This window comes from Hyla sarda, chromosome 2 (assembly GCF_029499605.1).
Source record: "Hyla sarda isolate aHylSar1 chromosome 2, aHylSar1.hap1, whole genome shotgun sequence".
In the NCBI taxonomy this organism is placed as follows: Eukaryota; Metazoa; Chordata; class Amphibia; order Anura; family Hylidae; genus Hyla; species Hyla sarda.
The window spans coordinates 214,224,753-214,244,339 of record NC_079190.1 but is presented as its reverse complement, the minus strand read 5'-3'; the positions used below and the strand labels follow the sequence as shown (position 1 = coordinate 214,244,339).

The following is a 19,587-nucleotide window of genomic DNA, read 5'->3' as shown; positions in this document are numbered from 1 at the left end:
CCCGTGAAGTGGTGTCTGCCTTGAAGAGGTCTGCCCTGCGCCGACCCTCTAAAGGGCCCTGCTCCTCTTCTCCACATACTTCACGCTCTCACAAGCGTGCTAGGGGGGCATCTTCTGACTCTTCCATTGAGTCTTCAGGTAGACGTGGGTGCTCCCCTCGTGGGTCCCGCCCCCCCGTGTCATCTGGTCACAAATGTCGCTCCTCCAGAAGACGTTCCCGGAGTCGCCACTGTTCCTCGCCAGAGCCGCATACCCGGTCAGGGTCGCCCCCCTCCAGGGCTGCCTCCACTCATTCACATTCTCCTGGTGAATTGGCGGATGAGGCTTTCGAATCGGCATCGGACCGCTCAGATACAGTTGAAACGGTGAACTCATTGGTTGCGGCCATAAGATACACCTTTCACTTAGAGGACCCAGGATCTTCGGACGTGACTCCTGAAGTATCCTTTCATCGTGCTAAACCAGCACCTCAAAGGTTCAGCTCTCACGCTGAATTTGACACCCTCCTGGAATCTGCATGGAAACATCCGGACAAGAGGTTCCAAGGAATGAAGAAGAAGGTTCAGGTGTGTTACCCATTCGACAAGGACCTTGTCTCTAAGGTGGTATCCCCTCCCTCGTTGGATCCACCAATTTCCCGCCTCTCTAAGGCTACTACTATACTGCCGCTAGCAGATGCAGCTGCTTTCAAGAATTCAACGGACAAGAAGGTGGAGTCCTTAGCGAAGTTTGCCTCTGAAGCAGCAGGCTCTTCTCTGCTTCCCACCTTCGCCTCGGCTTGGGTGTCCAAGGCCCTATCGGTGTGGTGCTCAAAACTCCGTCAGGGTATCCAGGCGGGATCCCCCCCAGAGGATCTGTCTGCTTTGGTTCTCCAATGCTCTAATGCTGGGGAATTTCCGTGCACAGCTTCCATCTGCCGTTCCATGTGGCTTAAGGCTTGGGATGCAGATGCCGCTTCCAAAAGGTCTCTCACCGAGCTTCCTTTTACTGGTGCCCGTCTTTTTGGCAAGCACCTTGACGAGATTATCTCTGAGGCGACGGGGGTAAGAGTTCCTTGTTGCCTCAAAATAAGGCTCGCTCTACTTCCCAGAGGAAGTCCTCTTCCTTTCGGACTTTAAGGCCCCAATAAGGGGTCTGGGCAGGCGCCTTTGCGGGACAAGAAGGCTCCCTCGTTCCGGGCGCGCCCGTCTTGGAAGTCGGACACCAACCGTTCCGGCCGTTTTGCGGCCAAATCGGGCAACCGCAAACCCTCTTCCACATGAAGTGATGCCCCCACCCACAGATTTTTCTTGGGTGGGAGGTCGTCTCTTACTTTTTCGAGACATCTGGACCACACACATTCAGGACTCTTGGGTCAGGGACGTGGTGTCCAACGGATACCGAATCGATTTTGCCTCCCTCCCGAGAGATCGTTTTTTTCAGTCCCGGGCTCCCCGGTCTCCTTCTCTGGCGAAGCAGTTTCGAGAGGCTCTCCAGTCCCTGCTTCTCCAGGGAGTTATTGTCCCTGTTCCTCCAAGGGAAACGTTTTCAGGGTTTCTATTCCAATCTTTTTGTGGTCCCCATGAAGGGCGGTTCTGTGCGGCCAATCCTGGACCTCAAGCGTCTCAACCGTCATCTTCTCATCCGCCACTTCCGAATGGAATCCCTCCGTTCGGTAGTGGCAGCCATGGAACAAGGGGAATTTCTTTCTTCAGTGGACATCAAAGATGCCTACCTCCATGTTCCAATATTTCCCGGCCATCAACGGTACCTCCGCTTTGCGGTTCCGGAGGGGCATTTTCGTAGCCCTCCCCTTTGGTTTGGCCACTGCTCCTCGGGTCTTTACCAAGATCCTTGCGCCAGTGATAGCCCTGTTGCGGTTGAGAGGAGTCTCAGTGATCCCTTACCTGGACGACCTTCTCATCAAGGCTCCCACCAGAGTCCAGACCCTGGAGAATGTGGATATCACCCTCCAGACCCTGGATCGCTTCGGGTGGATTGTCAACCAGGAAAAGTCTGTCCTTTCTCCCACCCAGTCTCTGATCTTCCTGGGACTTCAATTCAACACAGCCTCCGCCCGGGTTTGCCTTCCGCCGGACAAACGTCTGACTCTCCTGTCAGGAGTTCGCTCCCTTCGGGCCCAGGTCCCAGTTTCCATCCGCGTTTGCATGGAAGTCTTGGGTCGGATGGTAGCGGCCATGGAGGCCATACCCTTTGCCCAGTTTCATTACCGCCCCCTTCAACTGGCGATTCTCTCTCGATGGGACAGATCTCCTCTGTCTCTCGATCGCAAGATTGCTCTCCCTTGTCGGATCCGTCAGTCTCTGCTCTGGTGGCTCCGCTGCCCCCTTCTTCTTCAAGGGCGATCATTTCTTCCCCTCCACTGGCAGATGGTTACAACGGATGCCAGTCTGTCGGGCTGGGGCAGTGTGTTCAGGGACTGGACGGTTCAAGGCCTCTGGTCTCCCGGGGAAGCCCTTCTTCCGATAAACATCTTGGAACTGAGGGCGATTCTTCTTTGCCTTCTTCATTTGGAGTCCCTGCTTCAGTCCTGCCCTGTCTGCGTCCAGTTGGACAACGCCACGGTCGTGGCGTACATAAATCGGCAAGGCGGCACTCGCAGCTCGGCAGCCATGGCCGAGGTGACGAAGATTCTCATCTGGGCGGAAAACAAGGTTCCAGCCATTTCGGCGATTCACATTCCGGGTGTGCTCAACTTGGAAGTTGACTTCCTCAGCCGGTCCTCAGCCGACCCCGGCGAGTGGTCCCTATATCCATAGGTCTTCGTGCAGATCTGCGACCTCTGGGGCATTCCAGACGTGGACCTCTTCGCGTCTCGGCACAATCGGAAGATCTTGGCGCTAGCTGTGGACGCCCTAGTGATCCCTTGGGTGGGGTTTGCTCTCCCCTATCTGTTTCCTCCCCTCCCGCTCCTTCCCAGAGTTCTGAGGAAGCTCAAAGCGGAGGACGTTCTCGCCATATTGATAGCTCCGGATTGGCCCCGAAGGTCGTGGTACGCCGACGTGGTCAGGCGCCTGGAGTGTCGTAAGGGCTCGTAAGCCCTCCTCTGCAAAAATTTACCACCATACCTGGCGGTCTTGTTTTCGTTGGTGTGAAGCTCAGGTCTTGTCTCCTGTTACTTTTTCTATTCCCCATCTTCTCTCTTTCTTGCAGTCGGGGTTGGAACTGGGGTTGTCTCTCAGTTCCCTTAAAGGTCAGGTTTCGGCCCTTTCTATTCTTTTCCAGCATCCTCTGGCTTCTAATTCTCATGTCCGGACCTTCCTTCAAGGAGTGGCGCATGCTGCCCCTCCTTATCGGTCACCTTCTCCCCCTTGGGACTTGAATCTGGTTCTGGGGGTCCTCCAAGGTGAACCTTTTGAACCCCTTAGGGAGGTGTCCCTGCGCCTCCTTTCTTGGAAAGTGGCGTTTCTTATTGCTATCACCTCCATTCGGAGAGTGTCTGAATTGGCAGCTCTCTCCTGCCGTTCTCCGTTTCTGGTGCTTCACCAGGACAAGGTTGTCTTCCGGCAAGATCCTTCCTTTTTGCCTAAGGTTGTTTCGGCTTTTCATCTCAATGAGGACATTGTTCTTCCGTCCTTTTGTCCCGCTCCTTATCATGCTAAGGAGCATTTACTCCACAAACTGGATGTGGTTCGGGCTGTTAGGTCTTACCTCTCTATCACTTCTTCGTTTCGTCAGTGTGATTCCTTTTTCGTCCTTACGGAAGGTCGTCGCAAGGGACATCCTGCTTCCAAGGCCACCATTTCTCGGTGGATCCGGTCTGCCATTTCGGAAGCCTATTGCTGTAAGGGGAAGGTTCCTCCCTTCAGGGTTGTGGCTCATTCTACCCATTCTGTTGGGGCATCCTGGGCTCTCCAGAACAAGGCCTCGCAGATTTGCAAGGCGGCTACTTGGTCGTCTTTGCACACTTTCTTGAGGTTCTACCAGGTTCATACCTTCGCATCGGCTAATGCTAGTCTGGGCCGTAAAGTGCTGCAGGCGGCAGTGGAACAGCCGTCTGCCTGACTGATTATCTGCCCACCCAAGGGACGGCTTTGGTACGTCCCATGGTCTGTGTCCCCCAATGGAGCCGATAGAGAAAAGGAGATTTTTTAACACTTACCGTAAAATCTCTTTCTCGAAGGATCCATCGGGGGACACAGCTCCTGCCCTTTTGGGTTTCTCTTTGGTTCTCTGTCCGAGGGTGTGTTCAGTTAAATTTTTTCTTCTGGTTCTCGGGCAGTTTGTGTTTTTCCCTTGACCTGTCGGTCCTCTCCTATTGCTTTGGTACTAAAACTGATTAGCTCAGGGCCTGGAGGCAGGTATATCCTGCTGGGAGAAGCCGACTTTTTTTGTTGCCATAGTGTCATACCTCCTAGAGACAGCAGCATACACCCCATGGTCTGTGTCCCCCAATGGATCCTTCGAGAAAGAGATTTTACGGTAAGTGTTAAAAAATCTCCTTATTTAGTATCACCGCATCCGTAATAACTGGAGCACTTAAATTATTTGATCATTTATCCTGAAAGTTGAACCCTGTTATCCCAAAAAAAAAAAAAAAAAAAGATCAAAAAGTCATATGCATTCCAAAATGTTACCAATAAAAAGTTTTCCTGTAAAAAATTAGCACTATCATAGCACCAATGAGTGAAATGTTAGCAAAAAAATTTAATGACAAATAGCGTTTTTCCATTTGACCAGCCAATAAAAGGTAATAAAAATGAACCAATAAAATATATGAACCGCAAAATGGTGGAATTTAACCCGTTAACGACCATGGATGTCTGTACTCGTCCAGGTGCCGTTAATGGGGTATGACGCGTGCTCCCGACTCGATCCCGCTTCATACAGGCCGGCCCCCAGCTGATTTCTGTTGCTGGGGGCCGGCGTTAATAGCCAACATGCGGCCGGCTATTAACCCTTTAGATCGCTGCTGTCAAAGTTGACAGCGGCATCTAAAGGTGCCTTTATCCCATCCCTGGTGGTCCAGTGGGGTGGATCGCCCCCCACAGCGCATTCACGGGTGTGCGATCCACTGCTGAGGTGGCCTGTGGGCTTGCCTCTCCAGTAGTGCTGGCTCCTGCGCCCAGAATGATAAAGCCTGGCAGAACCAGGCTTTATCAGTCGAGCGCAGAGCACACAGATCAATGTGGTTCTATAAAACCACATTGATCTGTATGAGGAATCAAATGATTCCTCCTAAAAGTCCCCTAAGTGGACTAAAAGTGTAAAAAAAAAAGTTACAAAAAAGTTTAAAAACACACTTTAACCCCTTCCTTAAATGTCTGAAGACTCCAAACTATAAAAATATATTGTTAATTAAGCCACACTGTCAATGGCATACGCACAAAAAAATTCCAAAGTCCAAAATAGCATATTTTTGGTCACTTTGTATACCATAAAAAAATGAATAAAAAGCAACCAAAAAGTCCGATCAAAACAAAAATGATACCGATAAAAATTTCAGATCACGGCCCTCATACCGCCCCATATGCGAAAAAATTAAAAAGTTATAGAGGTCAGAAGATGACAATTTTAAGTAAGGTATCATTTTAATCGTATGGACCTACAGAATAAAGATAAGGTGTCATTTTTACCCAAATATGTACTGCGTAGAAACGGAAGCCCCCAAAAGTTACAAAATAGTGTTTTTTTCTTCAGTTTTGTCGTACAATCATTTTTTTCCGTTTTTCCGTAGATTTTTGGGTAAAATGATTGACGTCATTACAAAGTAAAATTGGTGAGGCAAAACAAAGCCCTCATATGGTTTTTTAGGTGCAAAATTTAAAGGGTTGTAATTTTTAAATGGTAAGGAGAAAAAATAAAAGTAGAAAAACGCTTGGTCCTTAAGTGGTTAAAAATAAAATGTGTCCTTCTAAAACAAGCCCTCAAATGGCTTACTACACTTAAAAACAGAAAAAGAAATGCTTGGGGATTAAGACCCCCAAAAGGCATGCCAGGGAAAGGGGTCATATTAGCTCATTTGTTTAATAAGTTATTGATAATACAGAAGCAATGCAGTGCTCTATGCATTTTTGCTCTTCTCTAGCATCAGTTCAGTGATAATTCTAGTACTCCGGTGGAAAACTTTTTTTTTTTTTAAATCAGCTGGTGCCAGAAAGTTAAACAGATTTGTAAATTACTTATATTTAAAAACCTTAACCCTTCCAGTACTTATTTAAAAAGAAAAGAGCTTCCTGTGGAGCATACTGGAAGGGTTAAGATTTTTAAATAGAAGTAATTTACAAATCTGTTTAACTTTCTGGCACCAGTTGATTAAAAAAAAAATAGTTTTTCACTGGAGTACCCCTTTAATCTGTGATAGACACAAGGTACACGTTGCCTGATAACACCATGTAAGGCTGCATTCACATCTCGGTTTTGCAATACGGTTCCCGTATCCGGTTTCAGTGAAAAAAAATGTATGGAACCGTATTGCAGACCGTATGTATAGACATTTCATAGAAAACCGTATGCCAACCGTAGCATCCGGTTGTGTACGTTTTGCAGCATTTACAGTTTTATCCGTTTTTTTTCCCGTACACAAAACCGTAGTCTACTACGGTTTTATGTCCGTTTGAAAAACTGGATACAACCGGTATATATATATATATATATTTTTTTTAAATGGTGGCCTATGGGAACCGTACTGAACCGTATGTGTATACGGTTCCATCCGGTTTGCACAATACGGTTTTGCAGTTTGCACATGCTCAGTGCACGCCGAAAGTTCTTCCCACAAATAGAACAAGAAGAACTTTATTTAATTAAGGACAAACATAAAACCGTATACGTTTTTTTTCCTCAAAAAATATATTAAACCGTATGCAACCGGACATCCTTTCGGTCCGGTTTTGAGACATACGTTTATTTTTACAAAAAAAATGATACGGGAACCATATTGCAAAAACGAGATGTGAATGCAGCCTAAAAGACTGAATATTAGTCTTGAGCGAAAGAGAAAATAAACTTTGTGGCACTCACCAGCATCCAAATGTCAATATTAACTCCTTAACGACCACGGACGTATATTTATGTCCATGGCCGGCTGCCATTATGTGAAGCACGCTCAGGAGCTGGGCACGTTTCATACCCGGCAGGTCCCAGTTGCTATCAGCAACCAGGACCCATAGCTAATACCGGACATCGCTGATTGGGCTGATGTCCAGTATTAACCTTTTAGACACCGCGATCAAAGTTGATCACAGCGTCTAAAACGGGAGAAAACAGTTGCCAGTTAGCTCAGCAGGCTGTTCGGAACCTGAACAGCTGAGAGGACAGCAGGAGGCTCCTTACCTTGCTCCTCGCTGTCCGATCGGTGTTCTATTGCTCCAAGCCTGCCATGCAGACTGGAGCAGCAGAGCACCGAAAACACTGATCAGCGCTATGCTATTGCATAGCATTGATCAGTGTATACAATAAAAGGATTGCATGTAATAGTACAAAAAAAAGTTTAGAAATGTGATTTAACCCCTTCAGTAATAAGTTTAAGTTTGAATCGCCCCCAATTTTCCCATAAACAAAAAAAAAATATATATATATATAAAATAAACATATGTGTTATCGCCACCTGCGTAAAGGTCCGAACTATAAAAATATAATGTTAATTACACCGCACGGTCATTGGCGTACACGTAAAAGAAATCTAAAGTCCAAAATTGCGTATTTTTTGTCACTTTGTATACCCTAAAACAATGTATAAAAAGCGATCAAAAAGTCCAATCAAAACAAAAATGGTACCGATAAAAAACTTCAGATCATGGAGCAAAAAATGAGCCCCCATACATCCCTGTATATGGAAAAAGAAAAAAGTTATCGGGGTCAGAAGATGACAATTTTATACATACTAATTATGGTGCATGTAGTTATGTTTTTTTAAGTAGTAAAATAAAATAAAGTAAAACCTATATAAATTAAACAGAATACAGATATGATGTCATTTTTACCGAAAAGTGCACTGTGTAAAATGGGAAGCCCCCAAAAGTAAAAAAATGCTGTATTTTTTTCCAGTTTTGTCCCGCAGATTTTTTTTTTTGTTTCGCATAAATTTTGTGGTAAAATGTTGTCATTACAAAGTAGAATTGGTGGTGCAAAAAATAAGCCCTCATATAGGTCTGTAGGTGCAAAATTTAAAGCGTTCTGATTTTTAGAAAGTGAGGTGGAAATACGAATGCAAAAATGGAAAAACCTGTGGTCCTTAAGGGGTTAAAGGATGTATTGTCCAAGAACAGATATGGGTGCCAGCTGTTTTGCGCTAGGTTTGCTTCTTCATAGCCCTGAATGTGTAGTGGCGACACATTGCTACTACCCTATGTGCTGTCCAAAGCCACCATCCATTCTGTATAATGAACCTAAATGCATCATTACATAAAACAATTAACAGTACAAGACAAAATTCACTCTTAATAACAAAAAGAATAAATATCATAGAAGTAAAAAGATTGATATGTATAGAATTGCTATTTATGTCATCATTTTTAACCCTCTAAGAAAAGAGATAGAGCAGAGTAGTTGCAGTGTGGAGGGAACTTGCAGAGCAGAGCTGACAATCTCCGGAGACACAGATGTGGACCAGAACTGCAGTATTACCCAAGATATACCAGCTGTGTCTGCTTTCTCTAGTCTAGCTGTTCTAGCTGAGGTAGCAACAAATGAAAATGCTTACAGGTTAGTTCTGTCTTTTGTTTCCCTGCTGTACTATACTTCAGTCTCTATAGCTGGCCGTAGAGTCAGGAAGCTCCCATACACATTATATGGGCCAACTTTAACAGCTAATATCTTCTATATATTTACCGATGTGTTTACAAGGTTATTCATGATATAGAAGTAATGCATTTTTAGTGCTGCTATGCCCTTTTGCCTTTCTCTGTCTTAAATTCAGTGGTAGTTCTATGCTGAATCTTTGATAGACTGGTTGCAAGGTACATAAAAGACTGATTATTAGTCTTGAGCTGAAGAGAAACTGAACTTTGTGGCCCTCTCCAGCATCCAAATGTAAATCAGGCAATATTAAAGAGGACCTGTGGCCAAGCTGCATTAAATAGCTTAGGGTATCTTAACAGCACTTCCTTTCTGTTCCCAACAGTCAGGGGTATGTTTTGGGCATACATGCTCCTCAATTTAAAATAGTCACACTCCCTGATTGTTTTATAGTCACACTCATCTGATTGATTCCTTAAACTTCAGACAAACTGATCTCAGGATCAGGAGACCATATCAAAAAACTGTATATATTTATGAGGTTGGCAGTAGTGCTGGGCGGTATACCGGTTCATACCGAATACCGGAGTGTTTTTTCTTTACGATATAAATTTTTCATATACCGCAATACCGATCGGGCCACCTTCCCCACCCCCTGAATGAATTTTCAGCCGCAGCGCGTTGTCCCCACATCGGGGAACTAATCATATATGACTCGCGGGCTACTCTGCTACTCCTCTTGTGAGCTGAAGCACTGGCCGCATCGCTACACATCCTCCCCACATCGGGAAATTAATGATTTGTGAGCCACGGGCGCAATGTTTCTGTTCTGATCGGAGAACGGAAGCTGTCACCTCCCCCTCCAAGCTCTGAAAATCAGTGAGCCGCGGGCGCAGGGCTTCTGTTCTGATCGGAATGGAAGGGGATCAGAAGCTCTGCAGCACTTGTTAAAAATGTTAATCCTTCCAGTACTTATCGGCTGTTATATGCTCCACAATAAGTTATTTTCTTTTTGAATTTCCGTTCTGTCTGACCACAGTGCTCTCTGCTGACACCTCTGTCCATTTTAGGAACTGTCCAGAGGAGGATAGGTTTGCTATGGGGATTTGCTCCTACTGTGTAAAGTTCCTAAAATGGACAGAGGTGTCAGCAGAGAGCACTGTGGTCAGACAGAAAGGGAATTCAAAAAGAAAAGAAGCATATAGCAGCTGATAAGTACTGGAAGGATTAAGGTTTTTATATAGAAGTAATTTACAAATCTGTTTAACTTTCTGGAACCAGTTCATTAAAAAAAAAATGTTTTCCAGTAGAGTACCCCTTTAATTTCAAAATGATCACTTGAAAACTGAATTTTGTGATTACCTGGATTATCTTTGTGTAATCTATTTAAAAATAGTTTGTGTGACAAATGCGCCAAAAAATTAAATAAGAAATCAGGAAAGGGGCAAATCATTTTTTACAGCACTCTAATACTAATCTGGGGAAAAGGACCTTGGTAAGAGATCATATTACTCTGTACCTTGGTAATCTTTTTTATTTATTTGTTTATTTATTTATTTTTAATGATTTTTTTTAACCAATTTTACATCATATTTTCTTTCACCTTTTCTCAAGACTGCTTGATCTTCTATGGAATTCTGATGAACACCGCAATACCAGATGTTTTGTACTGACTTCATATATTGGTTTAGCGGCAGTGGTGACCATACGCTTAGAAAATCTAGACTGATAATAAGACAGCGTGTGCTTACATGTGAAGATCAAATATATTTTCTGTGAACACGCAAGATTAAATAGGGGCAGCATAGAATAGTAAAAAACTAAAATTGGTGGCCAGGTGTTATTATAATATGTTTGCCGCAATATTTATTTTGCGTAATAGGAACTCTGTAATGAGCCTCAACAAATGATGCAATAAAAATGTGTTTGTTCACTAGTCGTGACATGCCATTAGTCGTGACATGCCACTAACCTGTTATGTACATGGCTTGAGTGTGAAGGGGTTAGCAAACAATTTGTTCCACATGACAACTGTTGATAGTAACAAAAAGGGAGTTATGTTTTGCCAGGGTATTATGTAGAATGACACAATAACAGAAATATATGAGACCAATATTCTAAGCATGTTTTTTCTTTTTTTCTACAGAAGTCCTAGATCTACCCATGCAAGAGATGGACAGAAGAAAGACATGTCCCAGGCACCTGTGCTAATATCTTGTGCTGATCAATGAAGCTCCACTTTATGAGAAAACTTAACTCCATATTTAAATAAAAGCCTTGAGCCTTACCTAGGCAAAATTTATCCATGAAATGGAGGACAAAATGGGCAGATAAGATTTTCACTTGAAGCCGGAAGCTAAAAGCTTGGGTTTTGTCCTTAAAGCCCAACTTGTTCTTGGCCTGCTAATGAAGAAGAGGGCACTATGGTCACGGTGGCTTTCTACTGAGGGTAATAATGGAATGAAGAGTAAAGCTGAAGACGCTCTCAGTGCTGTATCTCTGTAGAGCTGCTCCGTGATGCAGAGTGTGATCCTAGTTTCATATTATAGTTACTAAAAAAAAAAAAAAATAAGGAAAAAAAAAAGAAATACTGATGCACTGCACTAGATAATAGACATGCTTGGTCATTTTTGTAAATGAAGATTTACGTTCCAAAAATGGTTTATATAATAGTTTATGCTTACATTTATATTGAGACTGAGTTAAAAAGATGTTCCAGGAAGATATAAACCGTAGGCTCAGGTGTACCATTGTTAGGGTTGTTGTGTGTCTTGTCTGCGACCCTTGCCTTCTGCACTTCTCTAGTTTTCTCTAGACCCTGCTTCCTATCCTCAGCTCATGCCATGTGCCATAAACACAGGCTACCTAATGCCACCAACCACATGTCATTGTTAACGTACTGACATACTCTGTTATATTGATGAACAGCCACTTATATGCACACACATTCAGTAATACGCCTTAATAGATAGCAAATCGCTCTGTATACATGGTATCTACTTTTTTTTTTTTATGAAAACTAAAAGTTAAGTGATCCTATGTAAAATGGCATTTCTTTTCTCAGCATAAACATACATGTAAATAGTCCTAATTCTAATCCTCGGGATAAAATACATAGACTTTTATTGTGTAAACTGGGCTAATAAGTTATAAAGTAATGAAATTTAAGACTTTTATGTGCTAGTATAACAGAAAATATTTACCTGTATGTTTGTGATCATTGCCAAGTCCTGTTTTACATAGGCATGTGTGTCACTTTAAGCCTTCTTCTTAGAAGCGTATTGAAACTAAGATGTTGATTTTAACCTTTCGTACTAGCTGCTGGCTATTTTGGGCACTGTTTGTATTTGAAGGTATTAAGGATTGTGGCACATTACGGAGCTGTCGTGCAATGTCAGCAGTAAAGCTGTCGATAGATACTGTACTTTAGGGCGATGACAGGTGCATCCAGATCAGGGATTCCAAATAGCCAGGTCACTCCAGGGAAGTAAAAAATGAACTATGCACTAGCACTGAATGTGCACCGCATCACCGTTAAAAGGGGGAGCAGTGTTTGTCTGTACTTTTGTGTTCTCCATTCCATCTATCTATATTTGTAAAAGGCTTTACTCATAAACAAAACTTCAATTTTAGAACCTAAAAAAAACTTTTAGAGCTTAAAAAACCCTTCTATACCCTGCTATGTTCGATGTTGCTGGAAGATCTGATGAACTGCAGGTAGTGAACCATGGGAGTTAAGACAGGTGCCTGAGGACTGACTACTGCGAAATATACACATGTATAGCTGTCCTAACTGTGTCCATGGTCCTAAGATGTATATTTGGTAAACCTGCACAAACATTTATGGATTTGTTCAGCCAGGGCTGACTGAAACAAATATCCTGCTCTCCCCTTTTGCATGGCATCTGTGGTAGACTGAATGTGATCATGTTTTGCTCCTTTCTCTGCTCCTTGTGTAATACAGAGGTTTTTAGACTATAGACTACTATACTAGTCTATATATATATATTAGGGATCGACCGATTATCGGTTTGGCCGATATTATCGGCCAATATTCACGATTTTGGACGTTATCGGTATCGGCAATTACCTTGCCTGTAAACCGATAATGCCCTGCCCCCTTACTGCACCCCCCACCCCACCACCGTAACGCACCGCCCCGGCCGCTGCCCCATTGCCTCCCCCATCCCCGGTTTTATAATTACCTGTTCCCGGGGTCCTCGCTATTTCTGGCTCCTGCGCGTCCTGTGTTACGATGTGCGCTGCGCATCGCAATGATGAGTGCCGTCCTCAACGCGACGTCACCGTCATTGCGCACAGTGACAGCTCAGGAGGACGGCACCAGAGACAGAAGTAGATCGGACCCCAGGAACAGGTAATTATAAAACCGGGAATGGGGGAGGCAATGGGGCAGTGGCGGCGATCTCTGGCCGGTGCGGTGCGGGGGACAGTGGCGGTGATAGGACTCAGGACTCCAGGACAGGCAGGGGGAGAAAAGCGGGTGGAGGCGGTGGTCTCTGGCACCGCAAAAGCCGCTGCAGTTCATTTATTTAAAGCGCCCACTTTAAATCAATGATCTGCAGCGGTGTCGCGGGGGGATAAATAGCCGTTAACTTATACCGGAATATCGGTATAAGTTATCGGCTATCGGCCCTAATCTCCACAGAATATCGGTATCGGCCCTAAAAGAAACTATATCGGTCGATCCCTAATATATATATATATATATATATATATATATATATATATATATATATATACACGAATATAAAGCCCAATAAGACTCACCTTTCCGAACAACAAGGACTAAATTTCCAAAGCTACAAAATCATGTAGCATAGCAGACATGTGAATGTCTTTCATAGAGAAGGCTTTTCCTGTGTATTATTTAAGGAGGTGTGTGTTTCAAATTGAGATGGCCCACTTTACACAGTTAAAGATTGTGTTAACTTACAATGTACAGTACATCATAGCATGTGCTTGATAATGTATCATGTACTTGACAAGAAAGGTCTAAAACATAGAAACTTTATGTATGCAATTGCTGGATAGAGTTGTTTCCAGATTAGGCTTTTTTGTTATACTACTGCCTTCAAATTATGAGTCAAAGCCTTTTACAGCTCTTCTTCTTATCCCAGAAAGGTTTTGCATTGTCCTTTTCCATGAACCATACTGATACATTGAGCTTGGGGTACTGTTACAGCAATAAACATGTCTGCCTTTTTTTGTAATAATGAAATACTTAGCTTTAAGCGGACCCTTGTTATTCTGGACCTTAATCATGTTACTGTAGTCCATAAGGTGGCGCTCCAGTTTACACTGTAGAAGATAGATTTGGCTTGTTAGTTTTCAGTAGTACCTGAAAACTGCTTAGAACTACTAAAAATATTTAAAGACAAACATGATATTAAGTGATAAGGATGAGTCACTTTCTTTAATAAACATTTCAGATGTTCCAGTCCATTAATACAGCCAGGCTGCCTTTACTTCTAAAAGTGTATTTCATTTGAGATAGCTATATTTAGTATAACTAGTAAAGGGTGAAGTTACTGGTTGTGTTTGTGTAGCCAGTATGCTGTCACCACATGCCATATTGTGGCCATCAAGCCTCTTTACAGGAAATGTAACTTACACAAGACAGAACGATAAAAAAGTGTTTCCCAGCCAACTGCACAATGGCCGCATATGGCTGTCAGGCTTCCTGCATTTGCAGATGCCATGCCAATACTGTAATGTGGCAATATAGTTCATAGTTAGCTATGAATAAGATGTCTGGCACTTGGCTCCAAGTTCAGGATCATATGAGAGCCACCTAATACTAGCATTTGCCAAGAAGGTGTGTTTCACAAAGTATTCTGCTTGTTTGATTCACTTTATTACTTGATTTACTAACCAGTTTAGAATGACACGTATACTTTTTTAGATTCCAGTCATTTCAAAACAATGTTTAACAATATGTTCCATGACTTTCTGTTTTGCTTTCTGCTATGCTTAAAGTATACATCCAGTTCTGAGTGTGCATGTATGCTCCCTGCTGGAAATGTACAAATGGCAGAAAGAAAAGCAACTTGAGAGCAGTTGGTCTGGTTATGAAGGCAAATGTGTGATGCCTGAAGCCTTTTGTGCTAAGGAGCTTTTCTGGAGAAGCTTCTGCCATTACATAGCTGCCTAGGCAACAAGATCACTTGCTTCCTCCTGCCTCTGCCATCAGTTTAAATGGGCACGGTCATTAAAATAATTTTTTTTGCTGATACAGTAGGTAAAATAAATCAGATTTGTAACTTACTCCCTGTAAAAAAAAAGTAATGTTTTTTTATGTCACTTCCATGGCCTTATAAATCTGGCCACTAGAGGTCTCCCTTCTGGTCCAGACCACATTATGTCTTCTCAAAATGTCAGACTTTGGTCTCCTGCTGGACTGGCAGGAGACCAAACTCAGGAAGTGCGGTCTGGCCATAGGCAGTGAATAGCACTCGCTCTCTGCCTGTTTCTGAAACAGGTAGAGTGAGTGCTATTCAATGCCTATATCCAGAAAGTACTTCCTGAGTTTGGTCTTCTGCCAGTCCAACAGGAGACCAAAGTCTGTGCTTTTGAGCAGACGGAATGCGGTCTGGACCAGAAGGGAGACACCTAGTGGCCAGATTTATAAGACCATGAAAGTGACATTAAAAGAAATTTTACATTTTTACACGGAGTAAATTACAAATCTTATTTACCTGCTGTATCATATGCCAAAAAATTATTTTAGTGACCATGCCCATTTAAAGGTATGTTCACACTGCAAAGATTTCCACCAAAATCTGCCATGGCAGAAATTATGTCCTTAGATTTATGTTGTAGATTTTTATTTTCTGTGCCCTGGATTTGGTCATGTCTTTGGATCCAGATTAGATGCATTCACGGGGCTTTACTCACACCTATGCTACCTGAAGCACAAACCGCCTGGCTTCTGGGTTATGGGGAATTCACATCACAGTCTATGTATATGGCAACCGTATACAGTTTATAGTTTTTACAAAAAGGCATAGAACCATATTTGTTGCCATATCAATAGACTGGCAGTGAGAAACTAAAAAAAAAAAATTTCAATAAAAAGTTAATCCAGTTTTGTACACTTGGGCATGGTTGCAGTTCAGTCTGTTTGTTTGCCGAACAAGTGCCCTACTATAGTTTTGTCTACGGTTTCAAAGCCGTATATCCAAAATAAACTCATTTTTTATTTTATTGTAGTCAATGAGAACCGTATAAAACCATGTGCATATATGGTTACATATGGTTTTAACCCCCTTGAACAATATTCCAGCCGTATGCATAAACCGTGATGTGAATGTGCCCTTAAAATAACCTGTCAGTACTTTTTTTCACGACTATATGGATTTCAAATCCATGGCGCAGATTTCAATTAAGAACAATAGGTGAATCTACTTGGTTTTCATGCAGGATCCACATGGAAAAGACTCTCTGTGAACATACCCTTAAAGGGGTACTCCGCTGCTCAGCATTTGGAACAAACTGTTCCGAACGCTGGAGCCGGCGCCGAGAGCTCGTGATGTCATAGTCCCGCCCCTCATTACGTCACACCCTGCCCTCAATGCAAGTCGATGGGAGGGGGCTATGATATCACGAGCTCCCAGCAGCGGCTCCAGCATTCGGAACAGTTTGTTCCAAACGCTGAGCAGCGGAGTACCCTTTTAAGCTTCTGGTGATAAAATTGTAATTTCAGGTACACTTTCTCAGTACCTTTCAAAGTGGCACACCAGTTAAAATAGCTTTGGGACCCCAGCTTTAAACAAATCTAGTTTATAGCATCAGCACTCCTTTTCGGCACTAAGTGTTAGATCAGTATGTTAGTATTTGAAGGTATGGCACTTCAGGAGCTATAATAAGCTGAAATTCAGAATTGTATTTGTTTATTTTGGTCCTGTGAATTAACAATGGTATAAAATGCTCCTTCTCTTTGTTCCCCTAGATATATCTATTTTGTAAAATTGCCCCTAGTAACATTTCAATACTGCTTCTAGATATTTCTGTATAACTATGGTACCTTTTTTTTAAATAAGAAAAAAAAATAGAAAATATTTTATTTTATATTTGAATTACTGAGTTACTAAACCTAAGTGGCTTTCCCTTAGAGTAGTGTAGTGACTGTTTTCTGAAACTTTTGTAGATATTTGCTTAATTTTTAAGCTGCTAGGCACTAAGAGTAGCAGAAATCCTGCAAAGCTTTAGTTAGTTTTTGAGATATTGGCCATGTTTGGCTCCTAGTAAATGATTTTCAGTAGTTCTATTTGCTAATGCACTGAATCCTTTAGACAAGGAATTGGTATAATCAGGTAACAATTATTAGCACAACTTGTTAACATTTCACTCAACATTTCCAGGTTTGTATGTTTGTATATACATAGAACATATCCAGATCACTAATATGTTATCTTAGAGCTGGCAAGACTGTAAGCTTTCCTCCCAGGACTGAAATCCTTTAACTGATATATAGGGGACGCTATGCTTGCTTCTGCTCTGTAGAAACTAAAAGAGAGAGTTCACATCATGTTTGCCACTGATGCGCCTATACGTCAACTTTTTTTAAATTGTCTGCCGACGTATACCTGCACAGAGAACTTAGTCAGCTGGTGAATAAGTTCGGGTCATTCCCAGTGTGCACATTTTTTGCTCGCAGTCAAAAGCGCAGTAAAGCACGCCTTTGAGTCTGAGTAAACTCTTCTATACATGCTTGGGTGAAAATCCAACAATATTTGCCATAATGTTCATCCGATCATGTTCACAGCAGAATCATCAAAACATGTAGTTAAAATTCCTTATGGGAAATGTTTGCACCTTATAAACCTTTGAATACCAAAATAGAAAACCTTATATGCTCTGTTGCAATATTTTGCTTTAGTATACTAAACCACTTATAACATTGATCTGTCTGCATATGTGTGTTGCACCCACAATTATTTGATCCTGTACTGTAGTAAACCTGTGATTAGGTTAAAACATTGGGTGTCTGGGCGGCATCAAATATTTTATAAATTATACAGTGTTACAATGATTTTTTTTTATTTTTATTTTTTTATGTTTGCTTTTAACTTTGTCATTCGTGCTGTGGTTTGTGCCATAAAATGCAGTGTTCCAGAAATTCCCAGACAAGTATATATATATTTTTCCCTTTTTTTTCTTTGCTTTCTTTCTTTTCTTTCTTTCTTTTTTTTTTTTTTTTTATCCAATAGTTTTTCCAAAAAAAATAGTTATGATTTCCAGTTATGAGACCAAAAGCATTGAACCTCCTTGCTGCAATGAAGCATTTTGTGTTTGACAATGTACCCATCCCAGTGCTGTGCTCCAAAATTGAACTTATATTTATTACATAACAATGAACTAATGTTTTATACGGCTGTGATAATATTATTTTGTTCCCAGTCAAGCTCTGTGTAGATTTCTTAAACTATTTGAGATGGTAATAAAATGTTTCAATAACTGTATAACAGACCTTCAGATTGTTTGGTTATTTTTTTATTTTTTTATTTATTTTTTTAATCATGTTCAAATGTCCTTTTTAATTCTTATTTCATGTAAGACATGTGATACTGGGTTTTTATATATATATATTCTCTTGAATTGTCCAACAGTTTGAATGTTAGTTATGGAAGGAAAATGAAGTAGAAAGTCTATTTTTACACAATGTATCCCAATATCTTCATACATGCATTGGTTTCTACCATCCCAATACCATTTAAGGGATTCTGTCAAGTCATTTTGTCCAAGTGAGCTGCAGACTTCACTACATAGACCACATTACGTGCATAACTTACATACCAGTGCTGCCTAAGGAGGTGAAGCCATGACATAAAAAACACAATTTGATGGTTATGAAAGGTTATGCCTGTACTGTGATCAATGTAAGAAGTTTTCCAGTACTTGCTTGTATTTAATTGTGCAAAGAACATACACAGTAAACACAGGATGCGTTTCGGCCCTGTTGCTTTTTTCAACTGCGGTTGTGCTGGGTTACTGCAGCTCCACTCCAAGTCTCAAAGGGGTACTCCGGTGGGGGAAAAAAGTTTTTCAAATCAACTGGTGCCAGAAAGTTAAATAGATTTGTAAATGACTTCTATTAAAATCTTAATCCTTCCAGTACTTATCAGCTGCTGTTTACTACAGAGGAAGTTGAGTTCTTTTCTGTCTGACGACAGTGTTCTCTGCTGACACCTCTGTCCTTGTCAGGAACTGTCCAGATCAGGAGAGGTTTTCTATGGGGATTTACTCCTACTCTGCACAGTTCCTGAAATGGACAGAGGTGTCAGCAGAGAGCACTTTGGTCAGACAGAAACGAACTATACAACTTCCTCTGTAGTATACAACAGCTGATATGTACTGGAAGGATAAAGATTTTTTTAATAGAAGTAATTTACAAATCTGTTTAACTTTCTGGAGCCAGTTGATATGATTTTTTTTTTTTTTGCATCGGAGAACTCCTTTAAATAAGAGCTGAGCTGGAGTAACCCAGCATGGCCACTACACATTGTATGGCTCTGTCTACTTGTGGACACAGAAGCCCTGGCAAACATCTGATCAGTGGGGTGCTGAGTGTTGAAAACCCACCATATAGATATTGATGGCAAGATGGACGATGGGAGATAAAGTAATGGAAAACCTCTTTAACAATGCAAGATTGCATATTCTGTCCCTATTAAGGTACAGAATAGACTTTCCCTGCCATGCTTTTACTAACTAGGAATTACTAAGGGTGGATTCACTTTGCGTTTTGTTTTTGTGTAGGTAAAAAAAAACGTATACATTACAATCATTTTTTTTATATAATATAAAGAATATGCTGTATAGCATACAGAAACATCCATTTTAAGCATCCGTTAATGTCATTTGTTTTTCCTTTTCAAGTGCATAAAA

General features: G+C 41.9%; 1 protein-coding gene across 7 annotated transcripts in view; it reads left to right on the top strand.

Moving 5' to 3' along the window:
• BBX (BBX high mobility group box domain containing) overlaps nucleotides 1-13,387 on the top strand; it is a 93,206-nt gene extending 79,819 nt beyond the window's left edge. For 3 of the 7 annotated variants that reach the window (XM_056556316.1, XM_056556315.1, XM_056556314.1), the window contains 2 exons: nucleotides 8,470-8,646; nucleotides 10,826-13,386. In XM_056556316.1, coding sequence (XP_056412291.1) covers nucleotides 8,470-8,646; nucleotides 10,826-10,910 — 262 coding nt within the window. In that variant the 3' untranslated portion in view covers nucleotides 10,911-13,386. Of the gene's footprint in view, nucleotides 1-8,469; nucleotides 8,647-10,825 lie in introns of all 7 variants that reach the window. The other 4 variants (XM_056556311.1, XM_056556312.1, XM_056556313.1 and 1 more) reach the window with 3 other exon arrangements.
• Nucleotides 13,388-19,587: the final 6,200 nt, after the last annotated feature.